Source organism: Triticum aestivum, chromosome 6B (assembly GCF_018294505.1).
Source record: "Triticum aestivum cultivar Chinese Spring chromosome 6B, IWGSC CS RefSeq v2.1, whole genome shotgun sequence".
Taxonomy (NCBI): domain Eukaryota; kingdom Viridiplantae; phylum Streptophyta; class Magnoliopsida; order Poales; family Poaceae; genus Triticum; species Triticum aestivum.
Genome location: NC_057810.1, coordinates 305,741,066 through 305,761,686, shown reverse-complemented (window position 1 = coordinate 305,761,686; position 20,621 = coordinate 305,741,066). Strand labels below are relative to the sequence as shown.

General features: G+C 47.8%; 1 protein-coding gene across 3 annotated transcripts in view; it reads left to right on the top strand.

The window, feature by feature from the left end:
- The first annotated feature begins 13,529 nt into the window (after positions 1–13,529).
- LOC123137029 (uncharacterized) overlaps positions 13,530–20,621 on the top strand; it is a 21,428-nt gene continuing 14,336 nt past the window's right edge. The window contains exons 1-8 of one of the 3 annotated variants that reach the window (XM_044556564.1): positions 13,539–13,684; positions 13,831–13,926; positions 15,096–17,554; positions 17,815–18,225; positions 19,052–19,127; positions 19,234–19,337; positions 19,446–19,870; positions 20,046–20,273. In XM_044556564.1, coding sequence (XP_044412499.1) covers positions 15,169–17,554; positions 17,815–18,225; positions 19,052–19,127; positions 19,234–19,337; positions 19,446–19,870; positions 20,046–20,273 — 3,630 coding nt within the window. In that variant the 5' untranslated portion in view covers positions 13,539–13,684; positions 13,831–13,926; positions 15,096–15,168. Of the gene's footprint in view, positions 13,685–13,830; positions 13,927–15,095; positions 17,555–17,814; positions 18,226–19,051; positions 19,128–19,233; positions 19,338–19,445; positions 19,871–20,045; positions 20,274–20,621 lie in introns of all 3 variants that reach the window. The other 2 variants (XM_044556565.1, XM_044556563.1) reach the window with 2 other exon arrangements.

The following is a 20,621-nucleotide window of genomic DNA, read 5'->3' as shown; positions in this document are numbered from 1 at the left end:
TGGACAGCTTGTCCTTTAAACTTGTATAGTGTGTGTGTGTTGAACCGTTGCTCCGTTTTGAGTGTGCTCTATATGAAAGTTGCTTGATTTTGCATGTAGTTTCATATTATCATGTTGAATTCATGTTTTGAGGTGTTTGCTTGATGTTTGGGTGCATTGTGCATCAATGCCATGTTTAACTTGTTTTGCTCATATCTTCTAGGTCGTAGCTCCGAACTAAATGAATTTTATATGTAACTTGACTAGAATCTCGTGTAGATCATCTTGGTGCATCTTAACTTGATGCTTAACAACTTGAACATAAGGTTTATTCAGATCTGGACCAATTTCGAAATATGCATATGAGGACTTATCGGAATTGTTATATGTTGTTCCCGGCCTCATTTAAACTTGCCTTGATGTGTTGCTCTTGTTTGCATCATCTCTTGCCATGAGTAGCCTCATCTAGATTTGTGATGCATCATGCTCTGTTGTGCATCATGTCATGTTCATGTGTGGTGTGTTTACCATGTTGTGTGCTTCTTCTTGTTAGTTCCTGTTTCGTTGCGATCGTGAGGATTCGTTCGTCTACGCTTGGTTCGGCTTCATCCGTTCGTCTTCTTCATGGACTCGTTCTTCTTCCTTGCGGGATTTCAGGCAAGATGACCGCTACCCTAGATCTCACTACTATCATTGCTATGCTAGTTGTTTCGTTCTATCGCTATGCTGCGCTACCTATTACCTGTTTATCAAGCCATCCCAAATTGTCATGAACCTCTAACCTTTAACACCTTTCCTATGCAAACCGTTGTTTGGCTATGTTACCGCTTTTGGTCAGCCCCTCTTATAGCGTTGCTAGTTGCAGGTGAAGTTGAAGATTGCTCCATGGTGGACAGGATTTTGGTTGGGATATCACAATATCTCTTATATTATTAATGCATCTATATACTTGGTAAAGGGTGGAAGACTCGGCCTTTTGCCTAGTGTTTTGTTCCACTCTTGCCGCCCTAGTTTCCGTCATACCGGTGTTATGTTCCCGGATTTTGCGTTCCGTACGCGGTCAGGTGATTTATGGGACCCCCTTGACAGTTCACTTTGAATAAAACTCCTCCAGCAAGGCCCAACCTTGGTTTTACCATTTGCCTCACCACCACCTATCCTTTCCCTTGGGTCGGCCAACCCGAGGGTCATCTTTATTTTAGCCCCCCCCCCCGGGCCAGTGCTTGTCTAAGTGTTGGTCCGAACTGAGGTGCCTGCGGGGCCACCTCGGGGCAACTTGATGGTTGGTTTTACTCGTAGCTAGTCTCATTCGGTGTTGCCCTGAGAACGAGATATGTGCAGCTCCTATCGGGATTTGTCGGCACATCAGGTGGCTTTGCTGGTCTTATTTTACCATTGTCGAAATGTCTTGTAAACCGGGATTCCGAGTCTAATCGGGTCTTCCTGGGAGAAGGTCTATTCCTTCGTTGATCGCGAGAGCTTGTCATGGGCTAAGTTGGGACACCCCTGGAGGGTATAATCTTTCGAAAGCCGTGCCTGCGGTTATAGGAAGATGGGAATTTGTTAATGTCCGGTTGTAGATAACTTGACACCAGATCCGAATTAAAACGCATCAACCGCGTGTGTAGCCATGATGGTCTCTTTTCGGCGGAGTCCGGGAAGTGAACACGGTTTCTGGGTTATGTTTGACGTAAGTAGGAGTTCAGGATCACTTCTTGATCATTACTAGTTGACGACCATTCTGCTTGCTCTCTTCTCGCTCTTATTTGCGTATGTTAGCCACCATATCATGCTTAGTCGCTGTTGCAGCCTCACCACCTTACCCCTTCCTTTCCTTTGAGCTTTGCTAGTCTTGATACCCATGGTAATGGGATTGCTGAGTCCTCGTGGCTCACAGATTACTACAACAACAGTTGCAGGTACAGGTTTATGCGATGATCCTGATGCGAGAGCGATGCTTGCTTGCGTTGAGTTCTTCTTCTGCTTCTTCGATCAGGGGATAGGTTCCAGGTCGGCAGCCTGGGCTAGCAGGGTGGATGTCGTTTGAGTTTCTGTTTGTGTTCCATCCGTAGTCGGATGATGCTCTAATGTATTGTGATGTTGTATTCATGTGGCATTGTATGCCTCTTGTATGTATCCCCATCTATTATGTAATGTTGATGTAATCCACCTTGCAAAAGCGTTTCAATATGCGGGTCTATCCTTGGTGGGACCTTCGAGTTCCTTTTGAATAGGGCCGCATATTGGGCGTGACACAGCTTGCCTGACCTTCAGTTCTGCAGCCGGTTTGTCAGTGGCTGCCTTATTCGCCTCCACCTCTTTCTTGGCCTGGGCGAGGGCGCCTTTGAGGCTATCAACCTCGTATGTGCCCACTATGCTCATAGTTAAAGCATTATATGAGTTAACCTCTCAAAATTCATATCACTTCTGGCATAAAAGTAAATTTTTAACACCGTACGCATACCTTGCGTCTCGTCGAACCGCTTATTAATGCGGTCGAGCTCCTCATCTGCCACCTGAAGCTTCCGGTTGAGTTTGGAAACTTCTGCGGCATGGGCGGTTGCCTCCAACATGGAGGCCTGTTACAACAACATCACAATATGTTACTCTCCCTAATACTATGTGGATCCTCTGTCCGGTTTCCTTTAAACTGGACAGAGCCTCCGAGGCTACTGTCTGTATACAGGTTTATTCTTTTCTATGAAAAGTTTTCAGAACATTATGTCGCATACCTCAAAGTTAGTAGGCTGCAGAAGGCTTCGTTCAGTCCATTCTTAGCAGGCTGAACCTTCTTCATCACCACACCCATCAGGGTGCGGTGCTCCTCCATGATGGAAGCACCCTCCAGTGCTTCCTCCAGAGCGTTGGCCGCCTCCAGATTAATGGAGGCTGCCGATGGAGCTATTGCTCCTCCCCCCCCCCTCTTTCAAAGGGGGCTGTTTATCTGATCCGGAGCCATGATGGTCTCCAGAATGGTGTTCGGCTAGGGCCTGATATTGTTGGGGATCCTCACCGTCACTTGTCATAGGGGCCGCCTCCCCTAGGTCTTCGGCCACCGAGGTATTAACCTCGGGCGCTCTCTCTACGGCTCCGTTCATCCCTTCTTGGCCAGGAGAGGTCCTTTGGGACGACACTTCAGTGCCTTCCATGGCGATAGGTGAGGGGGCTCACGGCGGCGTGTCACTCTCTACCATTTCGGGCGGCAGAGAATTACATCCGATGATGGAGTATGCGGGAGCACGTGGGGAGGGCTGAAAGATAAATAACAAAATAACTTACACAATGGAAGCATGTAGACCAAAAATAAAAGTAAGTTTATGAATACTTACAATTCGGCCAGGGGCTTCACCCTGGGAGGTTTCTTGGGGACTAGTTCGGACTCTAAGTCTGAACTGTCTGGGAGGGTCAGCTTCCCTTCTTGGGCTCCTCCCACTCTGGGTCTTCGGAGGCCTCCCACTTCTTCTTCCTCCTCTTATGGGGGGAGTCGCTTTCCACCTCCTCCTCCTCTTCTTCCTCATCTCCCTCGTCGGAGGAGAGGGCTTCGGTCTCTCCGGGCACTATTTCTGAAGGACCTTTGTGGCGGGGCCCGCCCTTAGCCTCCTTGCCTTTCTTCTTCTTGATCTTCTTCTTCGGCACCTGATAGGGCGCCGGGACCAACATCTCCGTTAGCTGGGGTGTGGCCGGGTTCTCGAGCAGCGGTGCCAGATAGTTGATCCGCCCTGCCTTTGTCGTCCATCCCGGTACAGAAAGCAGGCAATCTAACCTTTATTATGTCTGAAATATTGACCGGATAGGTCTTCGGAAAGATTATGCTTACCGGCATGGCCGGGTTCTCAATGTCGAGCCTGATGTCTTCAATCTTCTTCGGCCACTTTTTCTGAGCCTTGAAGAGCTACTTTGATATATCTTCGTGCATGGTGCCGAAGAAGTGCTTCAGGGTCCGTGGCTCCTCCGGATTGAACTCCCACATGGGGGAGGCCCGGAGTTGGCAGGGAAGGGTGTGGCAGAAAAGCATCACTTGAATCATGTTTGTGAGACCGGTGTTTGCACCCAACATGTTGGAGATGCGTTTCTGTAGCATCTGCACCTCCGGTTTGGACTCCCAATCAAGGCCCTTGGCGGTCCATGAGGTGAGTCTCATGAGGGGTCCGGATCTGAAGTTAGGCGTGGCCGCCTAGTTGGCGTCGTGGGGTTTGGTGATGTAGAACCACTCCTGCTGCCATACTTTGACTGTCTCTACGAATGCCCCTTTGGGCCAGACGGTGTTGGGGCGCTTGCTTACCATAGCCCCGCCCGCATGCTGTTCGTCGACCACCTTCGACTTCATATTGAAGACCTTAAGCCACGGGTCGAAGTGTGGGGGATGCGAAGAAGAGCCTCACACACGATGCTGAAAGCCTATATGTGGAGGAAGGAATTTGGGGCTAGATCATGGAAATCTAGCCCGTAGAATAACATAAGGTCTCGGACAAAGGGGTGGAGGGGAAATCCTAGCCCCCGAAAGAAATGGGGGATGAAAACGACCCTCTCGCCAGGCTCTGGAGTAGGAATAACCTGATCTTTGTCAGGGATCCTATGCACGATATCCGCGGACAGATAGCCCGTGCTCCGGAGATCCTTGACGTCCTTCTCAGTGATGGTGGAGGCTTCCCACTTGCCCTTGGAGCCAAACCTGGCCATTGCTAAGAAGGGTGGCGGCGGTGGAGGAGGTTGGAGTTGTGGGCGCTGGAGTTTGGAGATTGGGAGACAGAAGCTAGAGGAAGGCATGAAGAAAAAGGAGGGATCTTTATCCTTTTATAGACGGTGAAAATACCAAATGTCCCCCTCTCAAGCCATAAACCTCGCTTGTTCCCAACGAGATTGTGTGTAAGGTGCGGTTGGATTACCCAAACCGTATTGATGAGAATCCCATAATGGGCGGGCATGATCTCTTTTTTGACGAGACGTGCCAATGGAGGCTAGACCTCGAAACGTGAAATGGGAGGCGTGGAAATGGTTCGAAATGTTAAAGAGTCAAGTGTGACGCTTCACCGAAAAAGTTGTCAGTAATAGACATTGTTCCTATTTTGACGTCTTGCCTTCGTGGTTAAGGTTTGTATTGATTATGCAGAGTCGGACACAATTCCTTTATGTAGGAGGCTAACTTAAAGTATTCAGGAGAAGGAAGCCGCCTTGCAATGTCGAAGATAATCCACCTGTCGAACACATCGTCATCAAAGACTGGTTCAGGGACTACTGAGGGAGTCCTGGATTAGGGGGTCCTCGGGTGTCTGGTCTATTCGATATGGGCCGGACTGATGAGTCGTGAAGATAAAGCAGAAGGCTATCTCATGTGTTCGGGTAGGACTCCTATGTGTGTAGAACGACAAGTTTGGTGTCCGGGTGTAATGTTTCCTTCCTCTACAAGCCGACTCTATACAATCCTAGGCCCCTCCGGTGTGTATATAAACCAGAGGGTTTAGTCCGTAGAGGCGATTAGAAGAATCATAAGCTAGACTGCTAGGGTTTAGCCATTACGATCTTGAGGTAGATCAACTCGTGTAACCCTTATCTACATCGAATATAATCAAGCAGGACATAGGGTTTTACCCCCTTTAAGAGGGCCTGAACCTGGGTAAACATCGAGTCCCTATTGTCCCTTTTACCATCGATCCTCAGACACACAACTTGGGACCCCCTACCCGAGATCTGCCGGTTTTGACACCGACACTCGCCAAGCGTGAGGAGATGATCACGACCCACGAGGCAGACGTTGGGATCCGGGAGCTAGAGCTTGCGAGGACCATGTTAGAGCAGGAGACTAAGCACAAGCGCCTGGCAACGGTGGACCGCAATGTTGCGGCTGCCCAAGCCTCCTACGACGCCCCCATGGCCAAAGCCAACGCTCATCTTGAGGAGAGGAGAGGAAGTTCAAGGCTGGCATCAAGGCGAAGTCCAAGAACGAGCCCGTGACGCTTGTCAAGGACCATAGCCAAAAGTTGAAGCTTCGGCAGGACCGCTTCAACAAGAAGCAGCATGAGCTCCAGGCCGAGAACTCCCGCCTCAAGAAGTAGCTGGATAAGGCGGAGGCCGCGTGGCAGTAGGCGCTGGCGGCGAAGGCAGACACTAAGGGGGAGCTGGCATCCGTCGGGATGCAGGTGGGCGGAGTCTCCAAGGTCATCGAGAAGGCCCGGGATGATGCGGTGTGGGCGCTAGGGTGGCAGCATGAGCGCAACAAGATGTTCCTCACCCTTGCATAGTGTACACGTGCTGCCATCTCCCGTTTCACAAATGAGAAGACCGCAGATCCCCTCGACGACAATGATGCCAGCTATCTGGACTTCTTCACCAAGCTCGTGGAGAAGATGGAGGAGGGGGCCGCGAGGGTGGACGACACCATCGAGGAGTGTCGCGAGCTCCTGAGCCACGCAACGACGGGCCTCTTCAGCAACCTCTTCACAAGCAACGCCAGCTTTGATTTTGACAAGATGGAGCTTCGTGACAGACTCGAGAAGGAGGTGCGGGACCATGTGGCACCCTACGTCCAATGGTTCGCGCATGTCAAGGAGGGCATCAACGAGGACATCGACGTTGTTGGCGATGGCGAGGGTAATGGCGAAGCACTAATACGTCCATTTTGCATCATGATTTTATATTGATATTTATTGCATTATGGGTTGTTATTACACATTATGGTACAATACTTATGCCTATTCTCTCTTATTTTACAAGGTTTACATGAAGAGGGAGAATGCCTGCAGCTGGAATTCTGGACCGAAAAGGAGCAAATTTAAGAGACCTATTCTGCACAACTCCAAAAGTCCTAAAAATTTACGGAGAATAATTTTAAAATATATAAAAAATATTGGGCGAAGAAAAACTAGAGGGGGACCTACCAGGTGACCACAAGCCTGGGGTCGTGCCTTAACCCCAGGGCATGCCCCTAGATCTTGTGGGCCCCCTGGCAGGTCTCTGGTGCCCATCTTCTGCTATATGGTGGCTTTTGACCTGGAAAAAATCATGAGAAAGCTTTCGAGATGAAGCGTCGTCGTCTCGAGGTGGAACCTGGGTAGAAGAAATCTAGGGCTCCGGTGGAGCTGTTCTGCCGGGGAAATTTCCCTCCGGGAGGGGGAAATCGAAGCCATCGTCATCACCAATTAAGAACCCACAGACAACACCCGTCCTATGACATGTCAGGCAAGCAGGCGTGGAGCTGGCGAGATAGCCCGGCAAGCCTTGTTGAGCAACCAACGACGTGACACTAAGCGGCGCATTAAATTTGCACTGTCATCCTGCAGAGTTAGGTATGATAGGACTATTTGCTATCTTATCAATGTCTAATGACTACTTTGCCACTGTGGTGACCCCTTAGCCTATAAAAGGAGGCCCATGGCAACAGTTTGAGAGGTTGGAAAGTTAGATCACCCACATCCCCGTACGCGCGTAGTCGTTGCCGCCCTGAGGCAACCCTTGCCGGGAAAGTGTACTGCGCACCAACACCACATTTCCACCATCAATCCACCAAAGCAGGAGTAGGGTTTTATGCCCCTGGTGGCCCAAACCTGGGTAAAACTGCCTGTGTGATCTCTGTCACGCTGCCCCATGTTGGTCTGATCTTTGTGCAACACGACTCCCCCACTGCCGAACCAGCAAGGGGATGTCCTGGTCCCATAGGTGGCCGTGGTTTCCCGCGACATCTTTGGCGTGCCAGGTAGGGGGAGCGCTTGTGTGAACCTGAAGACGTAAGCAGTGCATCACCTTTGTTGCCACCTACATCTTCGGCGACACCGTCGACTGTGGCACCCGCAAGGACGCAGGAGCGAAGTGGAGCCATCCCCGCACCACATTGATGGTTCTCGCGCCTCGCCAAAGCCATGGCCACGACGAAGATCTCCGCTGGTAACAAGAGACCCGTCCCAGCGGCCCGCATGGTATACCCACCATTCGGCGCCGCTCGAAGAAAGGGCACGGAACATGCGGAAGCGAGCTTCCTCCTCCCGTCCCTTCCCTTCATCAGCAGCAGAATCGCTTTAGCCCCGGCAACGTCGATGATTACCGTGTGACGCTCGGTCTAGAATTTACCCTACCTAGGGTAATCCTGAGCGAAACGCTGGTATGAGTCCATCGATAGACGCCCCGGCAAGTGTATTTCAGTGAGGCTGCCTGCATCGGCATGATCCATGCACCAGCAGCTGCTGGACTGACCCGAAAGGAGAAGAGAAAGAGGGAGGAGGACCAGATAAGCTCGGCACTATGCCCGGATGCCCGGCAACCGCGTGAAATGCATATCGGTCCCTGTAGGGAATGAAGAAACCACTTGATTGGCTCTTGCTCTGCCGGGTGCCGCGAACGCGCTTGGCATGCGCGACCCGGCAGGGGAGGAAAGAAGCTCGGAACAAAACCTAAGTCCACGTTATCATTTCTTGATTGATACATAGAATTATTTGCAGTCGTTTATCAGTTAACTCTAGTGAGCGTTCGTACTGTGAAAATCCTCATGTGATGGAGCCTTGGCTAGCTTCTTTGGTTGCTCCATTGTCCTGTCTAGAGCCATGCTCGCAGGACAAGAAGCTGCACCGAGAACTACCTGGGAAAAACCTACTGGGACGCATCCACGCCAAGATGACTATTAAGGGCCGGACCCTTACGACAATCGCGGCAATATGATACCCGCAGGCATCCAAAGCATACAGAGGAGTAGATCATACAAACACAAACGTACAAAGCTTGAAGGGATAAACGCGCATTTAAGATTCGGCTAAGAATATCAGTTTCGCACAAATATCAGAGATAGGATGACTAAACGCAAAATATAGGACATGTTTCATTACAGGGTGGCAACGGCCCGATACTTGGTTTGGCAACCAGATGGAGCGATTCAAACTTGGAGGACCCCGTCGGCCCGTGATGTTGTTTTCTCCTTGGCGGCTGCGACATCAGCACCCGCTGGCGGTTTCTTGAATTCATCGTCGAGGTCGAGGTCTGGGTGATGGCAGACAATATTGCTCAAGACCATGAAGAGGGCGTTGCGGGCCAGCTTCTGGGACTCGATCGCTAAATGTTGGGCCCTCCCTGCTTCGTGCGCCCCCAGCTTCTCGATCAACTCATTAAAGAAGACTCCCAACTTGGCACTTGGGACCTCGTGCTAGCTAAGCGAGAAAACTGGGTCATCCATGCCCATCTCCGTAGCCTGAGCACCAAGACGCTCAGCTATGTCAATCAGGCTCTTGATCCAGAGTTTGCTCAGGTTGACCTGGTTCTTCAGCTTATCCTCAGCATCCTACCAGAGACGCTTGGTATTGTCTAAGTCATTGGACAACAACTGTTGGTGGGACTCAAGTAACTCTACGAGCGCTCCAATGTGCCAATCCTCGCTGTCAGATCCGAGACATCATTGTTGGCTGCCTCGAGGCTCTGAGTCTTGGAAGAGAGCTGCGTTCGCACCTCGGCCAGGAGGATCTCCGCCTTCCGTGCTTCCTCCTTGAGAGCTTCCAACTCATTGGCGCTCTTGGCGAGATCTTCCACCAGCTTGGACACTTGCTGGTCAAGTTCAGTATTGGCGGCAGACGCGGCAGCCAAGTCGTCAGTAAGCTTTTCTAGCTGGGTGACAGAGTCAGCGGCGGCGGCTCCCAAAGCCGCTTCATGCTTATCCTCTAGATCCTTGGTGCGCTGGCAGACGAAAGCCTCCAATTCATCATCCTTGGCGTGAAGGGTGGCTTCAAGCTTCTCCTCCCGGAGAGAAATCTCTCGCTCTCTGGCGTCCAGGAATGCCTTGCGATCCGCCAGGCGCGCCTCGCGGGCCATGACATCCTCTCGTGTCACCTGGAGCGTCTCCTGCTGCCTCAAGAGCACCTTAAATTGATTTTTGTGCCACTCGCGCAACTCAAAGCCCTTGTCCTTCAGCTTCTGGCTCATCTTGTCGACAGATTCGCGTCGTTCCTTGAGCGCCAACACTTTTGGTTGTGCTGGGCCTGCATCTCCTTTATGCTCGCTGCCATGGATTCCATGAAGGACAAGTCCATGGCGACGGTGACCGAGTCATCGGCCTCCCTAGCTTCCTGATAAAGCAGGGCCATGATACGTTGAAGATCCTCGACAAGCTCGGCGTCCATCGTCAGGGGCAGGTCGGGGGCTCCAGCTCCGGGCGGCGACAGCACCATGGCCAGCATGCTCGAGGAGGATGGCGGGATCTCGATGACGGACCCGGCGGTATACCGTCGATCATCCGAGAACCAAGCAATCACACGAGGCACGACACTGAGATTTGTTAACGAGGTTCATCGATATGGCTACATCCCTGGGGCCTGACTATGAGCGCTCCTCCTCATGACACCGCTACAATACCGCACCCGGTCGCCCTGGACGCCAGCACACGTCGTCGGCTTCCCGTGCGTTCCGGTGCTATAATGTTGGCATAGGTTACATCGTGTGTCTAGCCCCGCTATATATGAGAGGCCTAGGATACAAGTATCCTACTAGGACACGACTCCATATCCTATAAACACGATACAACTACAAGTCCAAATGTAACCTACCTTGTACACTATATTCGACACAACTCTAACGAACTCCACCTTGGCGAATATTCTCCACCACCTTGAGTTCATCTATGCGTCAAACTTCCATGTAGATTGGATTTGAGCTTATCTCATAAGCACCGCTGATACTCCAAGACTCCATGGGACTCCACCTGCAACTTGTAGTCCCTTCTTTTCTTGACAACCGTCAACACTCGAGCGAAATTAAGTTTCACATTACTCTAGTTTGAGCTCCCAACTTTCAGAGTATCAGTCCAACGCTATCACACACCGATCATTGACCTGCCTGAAAGTGAACAACTCACATATTGGGTGCCACACATAAGAGTTACAACTCAACATCACCGCTCCTTTCTTGACTGTCTGTCTGAAACCTGAAAGAATTTCACCATTGCTTGTAGTCACCCCGAGTCAAATTCGCAGTTGTCTCACCACATGTATGACCACCAGAGCCCTGGCCCATCACCATGTCCTGTGCATACCGCACGCCTCGCCACGCGTCGAGCCTCCGATGTCCCGGTCGAGTCTCAAGGATCGCGAAACCACAGCACTCAACCCCCACTGCAGAGTACCACCGATCATCACCGACCGATAACGAGTTTCACGCTTCCATCAGATCACTGGGCTCCAGTCCAAATTGCGTGTCACTCGCTTTTCTCGCTGAATAGGCTTCGACTCTCTGTCGACTTACACCGTAGCCCCTCAATCCAGCTCCACCTTCAACATGACTCCATGGTGGTTGTACTTGTCACCCCGCGCCCCGTTGACTCCAAGCTCCGTGTGTACATCACCTTGAGTCAACCCCGCTCCATAGTCTTGTCGAAGCCACACAAGCCCTTGGGCCTGCGCCACGTGTTTCCACGCCTCAGAAGTCGGTTACCATCAGCATCACGCTCCTATGTCGTCATCGCCGATCCCACCACTGTCTTCTGTACCAACCGACTCGCGTCGATCCATCAGACTGTCTAGTCCGATCCAGCCGAACTTGTCCGGCCGCAACTATGTTTTACCCTGCATCGTGTTTCCAACACATACCATGCATTACTCGACGCCTTGTTAAACATGATCCTCATGACACGCTTGTCCGCGCACCTCCATGGCCTGTCCACGTGTTTCAAGCCTTTTTAGCAAATCGACCTAGAAAAACCTCCATACAACCTGCACATTTTTTCTTGTGTCTATTTGTTGTTGTAGCTTCTTCGTGCACCTTGGCAGGAAAAAAAATTACAAAACTGTCCACGTACACACACATGGCCTTGGCACTTTTTGTCTCAAACAAATCTCGTTCCTTCTGCACCCCTTTGACTCAGCACAACGCAACAAACAGTCGGCCACGTCTCAGCCTGCCCAGCTCCTTGCACACGCGCACGAAGCAATGCCTGCTCAACCGTCCAGCACCTGGGCCTAGCCCAAGCCACTGCTCCACCTGGATGGACGAGCCTCTAGCGCACTCAAGCCGCCGCCTCCCACGCGTCTTGCGCTGAGCCGTTTGTGCACCCTGCGTGCGCCACGCGATTCGAGCACTGCTGGTGTAACTCGTCGAGATCGATCGGGATCGCTGCCATGAAGATTACAAAGCGACGGTGTCTGCTTCTGAACCGCAACTCGCCGACGATACTGTCCCGTATTACGATCGCTTCTGCAGATTTCTGTCGACGTTCTCTTCATCTTCCTTTCAATCAACAATCCACGGCCTCCGAAGAACCTAGCTCGTGATACCACTTATTAGAATAAATCCGAGGCATACCGTCGATCATTCGAGGACAAAGCAATCACACGAGGCACGACACCGAGATTTGTTAACGAGGTTCATCGATATGGCTACATCCCTGGGGCCTGACTATGGGCGCTCCTCCCCATGACACCGCTACAATACCACACCCGGTCGCCCTGGAGGCCGGCACACGCCGCCGGCTTCCCCTGCGTTCCGGTGTTATTATGTTGGCATATGTTACATCGTGTGTCTAGCCCCGCTATATATGAGAGACCTAGGATACAAGTGTCCTGCTAGGACACGACTCCATATCCTATAAACACGATACAACTACAAGTCCAACTGTAACCTATCTTGTACACTATATTCGACACAACTCTAACATACCTAAAGATTGTTCCAAATTACTTTATTAGATTTGTCTATACTGATGTATCAGTCAAATACTAAAATGTGTCTAAATACATTCGTATTTAGATAAATCTAAGATAAATAATTCGAAACGGAGGAAGCGGTTTATTTGACAACGAGATATGGCCTTGCTAAACGCAACATCCAAAGACAATGCAGCCGCCTCCTCCTCCTCCGCTACCAAAAAAGTTAGGTTTTGTGCCTCTCGCCGGCTCCGCTGCAGGTTTGCCTCGTCTCCGGTGGCCCTAGGGCCATGGAGGCGAGGTGGATCCTGACAAGGGCCGGCGAGAGGGTTCCGTTGTTAGTAGTTCCTTTCAGATTTATTAGGATTTGTGTCCTGCTCAGGAAGACGAGACGGCGGCGGCTCCCTGAAGATGGAATAAAGGTCTCTTCGTCTAGCCCTCGTTCCGATGGTGCGTTTTAGCATCGTTGGTGGGCGTGTGGAGGTGTGTCTCCGGCGGATCTATCCTTGGTGGATTTGATTGTTTTTCGTCTATGTTCGTGTGTCTTCGGATTGGATCTTTCGATCTACGTTATCCTTCATTGGCGACGGTTGCTGTTCTGGTGGGCTGGTCCTATGGGACCTTAGCACGACGACTTCCCGACTGTCTACTACAACAAGTTGTGCCCGACTCCGGCGAGGAAGGGGCGATGACAGCGGCGCGCCTTCGGCTCGCTTCAGTGCTTGTAGTTGTCGCTAGGTGGTCTATGGACCGGGATGTAATTTTTATTATTTCTGGTGTTCGTTGTACTGTCATGATTGAAGATGAATAGATCGGAAGTTTTTCACGAAAAAAGAGATATGGCCTTGTTGTACATTGTACATTAGTAACGTGTGAAGGGTCGAAATGAAGGAACATCCCGACTGAAGGGTCGAAATGAAAGAACATCCCGAGGGCCTTTTTAGTACACCAGCACACCGGGCGTTTTCGCTCCGGTGTCCGCCGTCGTATCACCAGTCCACTGTCCCCGGCGACGTGGATTGATCGCCCTACATCAATCGAGACCAAAAAAAATTTCTGTTTACCTCCCTCAACATCCCCGGCCGATCTACCGCCTGGAGGTACGCCGGAGCTCTACCCTGTCCCTCCTCGGCATTAGGTGTTAGCTTTTCTTACCAGAATTGGACTCACAAGCCTGCCACGGTCTACGAGTCGCCTCCAATTCAACTGCTGTAACCCTAGCTCCGTCCCTGTCCTCAAAACCTAGGTCGCCCTAAACCGTGGCGCCCGCCGCCGCCCCCCCCATCCTGCGCTGGCGTTGGTCTTCCGAAGCGGCGGAGGCTCAGGAGGGCCCTCGATCTAGGTCAGACCTCACCGACCGGCATGCCGTGCTCACTACTCGCATATCCTACTACCAACATCAGTTCATTTTCCATTTCGTTTTTTTTTAGGGATCCCAACCCCTCCATAGCGCCCGATCGAGTTCGAGTCCAGCCCTTCTTATAGAGAAGGGCATCCTTATCTGTACTATGATATGCAATGATTGCTTGGCTAATGGGGGGCCATTAGTTGATCTGATGATGGCTACCTGTGGTTTATTTACTCTATTTTATTTGGGAGAGGGGACTGAGCTGGGGCCTGATGGTTTGGTTGATGGACCATCGCCATCACCATCACATGGCAACTTGGTCTTGTGGCCGTTGGAGTTGGACGACGTAGATTAACCCGGTTGAACGGTCAGTCGACACGTGGTGGCGGTCTCCACCGCTCTTTTTGCGATTTATAAGGTTTTATTTATTCGGGCTGTGCATAGCGAACATTTTGTATTTAATTGTATGGCATGTCTTCACTGTTTTATTTAATGTTTTTAAGTGATGTTTTATCATATTTCGCGTGCTGATTAGTATCTTCACCGTGACGTGAATGTTTTCTAGGTGTTATTAAGTCTCTGACATCTATCATTTCTAGTATTATTGACATCTTCGGTGAGCTTTCGTAGAAAATTTAGTACTAAATTTAGTAAGTACTCCCTCCGTTCTAAAATACTTGTCATGGTTTTAGTTCAACGACAAGTATTTTGAGTGAGTACTTTTTTTTTCAAGTGCATGGTTCTGTTTATGTTGATTTATCCTGTAGATTTTCAGAGATCTGGAACTTCCATTTGTTTCCTAGTTGAGCCAAAAGAAGATTTTAATGCAATAAGCAAAAATTGAAGGGAGCAATCAGACCCTCGCCACAGCCAGAGATCGAACCTGGTTGCGCAGCATACTCCTCTCTTTGCCCACCACCACCACCACTGCGGGTTACCTTAATAGATTGAAATTTATAACAAAGACACTATTCGAAACATTATTTCAGTACTTCGGTTGCAAATGTTCCCATATTATATAGATGCTCGATATATCCATAAAACCTTTCCTTTTTAGTTTTAGCTAACAAACACGCTTTTGTTCCATGCGCTTACTTTATTTCTTTAAAAGGATATGTTCCTAACTTCTCTCTCTTTTTCCCTTGGGATATGCGCTTGTATAGGTTGATATAAATAGCAAGAGGGCATCACATTGTACCAGAAAGTGCCAAAGAAATACAGATTGCAACACAAGCGATGGGATGTAATAGTCGAGAAAATAAGACTGCGCCGGAGCAAGAACTAACTACTTTACCTGGTAAAAAGAAGTGCTTTGCTTGTAAAGAGACATCACACAATTTGGGTCAATGCAGGATAAAAGACAAACTGGGTACTGCGGCCCGGCTATTTGGACATTATACAAGGTTTCCATTCTACATGATTCAGCCTTCAAAGGAAGTTGTTGAAAATGAAAAATTCTACCATCACTGCCTGCTGATCACATCTAATACCTGTAACTTGGACCCGGCAGTGGTGAAAATTGAACTAAACAAGTTCTGGAAGCTGACTGATGGCTGGTATATAAAGAGAGAAGGTAGACAGAATTTCGTGGCATCCTTCAACTCAGAGGAGGACCTACTAAGCTGTTTAAATCCTCCCAATGTAGAAACATTTCTGGATGAAAAGGAGGTGAATTTTACTGTAGCAAGGTGGGATGAAGGTGATGGGGAGAAACTTGACTTGATCAGAGAGTGGCTTTTGGTCTATGGGGTCCCAGGTGCATATAGAAACTGGAAGGAGCTATATCAAGTTGCATCTGCAGTTGGAGTTTTGCTTGAGGTGGATGAGGAAAGTTTGGAAAGCGGAGATAAGGAGCCTATTAGGTTGAGGATAGCGTTGGGAAGTCTTGTTGGTGCTCCTTTCTCTTACCACTTTGCGTTTGGATGGTCATCTAGACTAGTCAAGTTCATGATTGAAGACAAAGCAAGAAGGATAGAAGGGCAATGGAAGGAAGTAGAAGAACGGAAGGTCTGCGTCATGAAGGAATATGCAGATATAAGAGAAGGTATTGAGGTACCTCCAGAAACACTGGATAAAGGAATGGATTTAGAGGGCACTGGAATAGATTTCGCGGGCAATTATTCTTTGGATTTTGGAAGTTGCTCACGCAAGGAATGTAAAGAAGAACTGAAAACCACAGAACGAAATGGTAACATCATGAAGGAATATGCAGATATAAGAGAACAAGGTATTGAGGTACCTGCAGAAACACTGAATGAAGGAATGGATTTAGAGGGCACTGGAGTAGATTTCACAGGCAATTATTCTTTGGATTTCAGAAGTTGCTCAGGCAAGGAATGTAAAGAAGAACTGAAAACCACAGAAGGGAATGGTAGCGTCATGATGGAATATGCAGATATAAGAGAAGAAGGTATTGAGGTACCTGCAGAAACACTGAATGAAGGAATGGATTTAGAGGGTACTGGAGTAGATTTCACAGGCAATTATTCTTTGGATTTCAGAAGTTGCTCAGGCAAGGAATGTAAAGAAGAACTGAAAACCACAGAAGGGAATGGTAGCATCATGATGGAATATGCAGCTATAAGAGAAGAAGGTATTGAGGTACGTCCAGAAACACTGAATGAAGGAATGGATTTAGAGGGCATTGGAGTAGATTTCGCAGGCAATTATTCTTTGGATTTGGGAAGTTGCCCAGGCAAGGAATGTAAAGAAGAACTGAAAACCACAGAAGGGAATGGTAGTGTCATGAAGGAATATGCAGATATAAGAGAAGAAGGTATTGAGGTACCTCTAGAAACACTCAATAAAGGAATGGATTTAGAGGGCACTGGAGTAGATTTCGCAGGCAATTATTCTTTGGATTTAGGAAGTTGCTTAGGCAAGGAATGTAAAGAAGAACCGAAGACCACAGAAACAGTTACATTGCTGGAAGTGGCAAAGTTCATTCCAGAGTTAAGAGCTGATGAAGAGATCAAGGAAAACAGCGGAAGTGCTATAGCAGCCACCACAACAAACTCGAAGAAAGCAGCAGAAGGGGGGCAATCCCCAAGTGAAAGCTCGGCAAGAGGTGATCATATGTCGGGTTTGGAAGATTGTTCTGACAAGAAACATCAAAAGAAACTGATGACCTGCGACATGGCTACAATTCTGCAAGTGTCGAAGTTCACTGAAGAGTTTAAAACTGATGGAGAGATCAAAGAAAACAATGCAAGTGCTATAGGGGGCACCAGAACGAACTCCGAGGGAGCTACAGTAGACATTCCAAAAGCTACAGAAGACATGGCTACATTGCTGCAAGCATCGAAGTTCACTGAAGAGTTAAGAACTGATAGAGAGATCAAAGAAAACAATGCAAGTGCTATACTGGGCACCAGAATGAACTCTGAGAGAGCTACAGAAGACATTCCAAAAGCTACAGAAGACATGGCTACATTGCTGCAAGTGTCGAAGTTCACTGAAGAGTTAAGAACTAATGGAGAGATCAAAGAAAACAATGCAAGTGCTATAGTGGATACCAGAACGAACTCGGGGAGAGCTACAGAAGACGTTCCAAAAGCTGAAGGTGGGCAATCCATAAGTGGAAGTTCAACTTCAACAAGCTTGATTGAAGAGGTCTTCAGAGGTCAGTGAAAACTGCACATTTGTGAACTTTGCTGTGCTATATTTATCAAATATGTTATGATAAACTCCTTTCCAAATCAAATTTAAAGCAAAATACTTACAAGAGCATGGGCTAAAATTGTTTTCGTAAATGGAAATAAACGAATTCTCAGTTCTTGAAAAAGATAATTAAAAATATGATGTATGTTGTGAATTTTCTTGGCACAATAACAATTGGTTGACACTTTGTTTGCTGACATCATTTCTGATCTGCCCATGAAGGTCACAAGCCATCTATAAAAAATGTGTACACAAGAAGAGATCGGAAGCAAAAAAAATCGGCAGAAGGTTCCACTTTGTGTGCTAACATCAGTTCTGACAGTGCCCATGAAGGTTTACAGAAGCCACCTATAAAAAATATGTATGAGGGAAGTGATCCCAAGCAAAAAGGATCCACAGTGGGGCAACTTGCTTCAAAGGAACTGAACAGAGGAATGAACCCAGGGAGCAGCAGTCACGCCACAAGGATTGCAACCTCAACATGCAATATGATGGACTCAGAAAGTTTATTGGAAAAGGAACACGAGAAAGAAATGAAAATGGCAGAAACAGCAGCAAAGACTGTGGGAGCTGAAGGAGCACAATCTATCAAGGGAAGTTCAGTATGCATGCTTAGAGTAACTCAGACAAAAGGTGAGTCAACATCCTATGTGCATAAAATTGTTACATTTGTATACCTTCAAACCTTTTCTTAACCAAGTCTTTTATCACAGGTTAGAAGGAAAACACCCAATTGGCATTTGACCACCAGTCTATAGAGAAAATGAAAAGCAAACTGATTTTCAATTTTTGAGTGGCACAATTGGGAATATAAGAAAAGGGGTGTACACCAAAACATGGACTGTAGAGAGTGTGCAAGATGACAGCCTTACCAATTGTGGTGGGGCATGCATTTACATGAACATAAGGTAAACATCTTACACTACTGCTTTACAAAAAAGCTCACATAGGATAAGAGTATGAACTTGAACAAAAGAAGGTTAAAACAGATGAAATACAAAAACTACTAGGGAGATGTGAGATGAGTTATGTGGAACACAGTAACTGCTCTACTAATTTGTGGAGGGAACATTACCCTGATGGACAAAATACCCGTTTAGAAACTAGAAGAGTTTGATTATTGAATACTTCGTTTTATTGTCTTCAACCATTTTATATACTCCCTCTGTAAAGAAATATAAGAGCGTTTAAATCACTACTTTAGTGATCTAAACACTCTTATATTTCTTTACGGAGCGAGTACTACTTAACTTCTGATCCAGTGCATTGATGCTTTTCGAAAACATTGGTTTTGGTATGGTTGTGTGTAAAAAGTAAAATAGGAGCTTAGTTTCCAAACCCTTTTGCTGTAAAAGTTCGGCAATGTTTCTGATGGAACAGGGGAAATATCCCTGCTTTATTGAAGTTTGAGTTAGAAAATATTTTTCTAATATGTACTTTGTTTGCACTGTTTCTGAAGGTGTTGACGTGGCTGGAACGACACCAGAAGGAGCTTGGTTTGATGGAAAGCAGCCTGTTTCTAAGATAACTACGCGGTATGTGATCTGATATTTTACTTCTGTCTGTTTGTTTCTCTTTCTTGTCTTACTGTTTCATTTATATTTATGGATATTTGATTACTTCCAACATGGCATGGTATAGGCTAACTCAATTTTACGAGGAGTTCAACACATACAATGAAATCTATGACAGTTTCGTTGAGATGGGTCTTCAAGAAAATCTGCTGAAAGGAATATATGCATATGGTAATTCCTAGTTTATCTGTTACTATGTTGAGATGCTTATTTGCGTGTACAATTATTTCTTGGCTCGACATGTATTATAGTGAAGTCTTAATGAGATTTTGTTTGAAGGCCTGGAGAAGCCTTCTTTAGTCCATCAACGAGGAATTGTCCCATTGTGCAAGGGTCTGGATGTTATCCAGCAGTCACTGTCTGGAACAACTGTGACACTTGCCTGTGGAGTTCTCCAGCGACTTGATTATGGATCCATGGAATGCCAAGCTTTGGTTCTTGTACCAACGCGTGACTTGGCACAGGAGACCGAGAAAGTTATTGGAGCACTTGGTCAGTGGCTAAGTGTCAAAGCTCATGCTTGTCTTGGAGGAACTAGTGTTCGTGAGCACAAGCAAATTTTGTCCAGCAGCACCCAGGTTATTGTCGCTACTCCTAGCCGCGCTCTAGACATGCTGAGAACACGAGCGCTCTGTCCAGATAACGTCAGAATGCTTGTCTTGGATGAAGCAGATGAAATACTCGCAGGAGGTTTGAAGAACCAGGTTGGTTTTGCATCATCATACCAGCTCCGTTGTATAGTGATTACAATGGTTGCAAAACTTCCCTCGTATTGCTTGTTCTATTTAATTTGAAACGATAAAAATAGACCTTGTTAACCTCATGCAATTCTTTGTGGCGTCTATTTTCGTAACTTGTGACCATTCATCTTTCTTGCAGATCTATGATATTATCCAGCTTCTCCCAGCCAAAATCCAGTTTGGTGTATTCTCTACCACCATGTCCAATGAAGCTCTCGAACTTTGCCGTAAGTGCATGAATAAGCCTATGAAGGTCATAGTGCCGAAAGATGAAGAATTGGAGGGTTTTACTGTTAAGCAGTTCCATGTTAAAGCTGAGGATGAAGAGTTGAAGTTTGAAAAATTATGTGATCTTTTTGACACCATGGTGGTGTAACACCCGGATGATTAAGCAACAGTGATCACCTCGGTTACTGTGGCTAACCTCACGTTGATTCGAACCCGGTCTACAAATAAATTCAAAACAAAACCAAAGATAAAAGGTTTCAAAAACTAAAACTAAAATGTTCGGGGGTTGTCTAAACTAGCAAACCTAATTATGGTGGGGTGCACTAATTTTTGTAAAATGCTTTGGCATTTTAAATAATCTAAAAACAGAAAAGAAAATTAATAAAAGAAAAGAAAGAAAAAAAAAGGGGAGAGGGAGGGGAAAACCCCCTGGCCCAGCCAGTTCCCCCACCCCACCTGGCCCCTGGCCTGGCCCAACTCCCCCCCC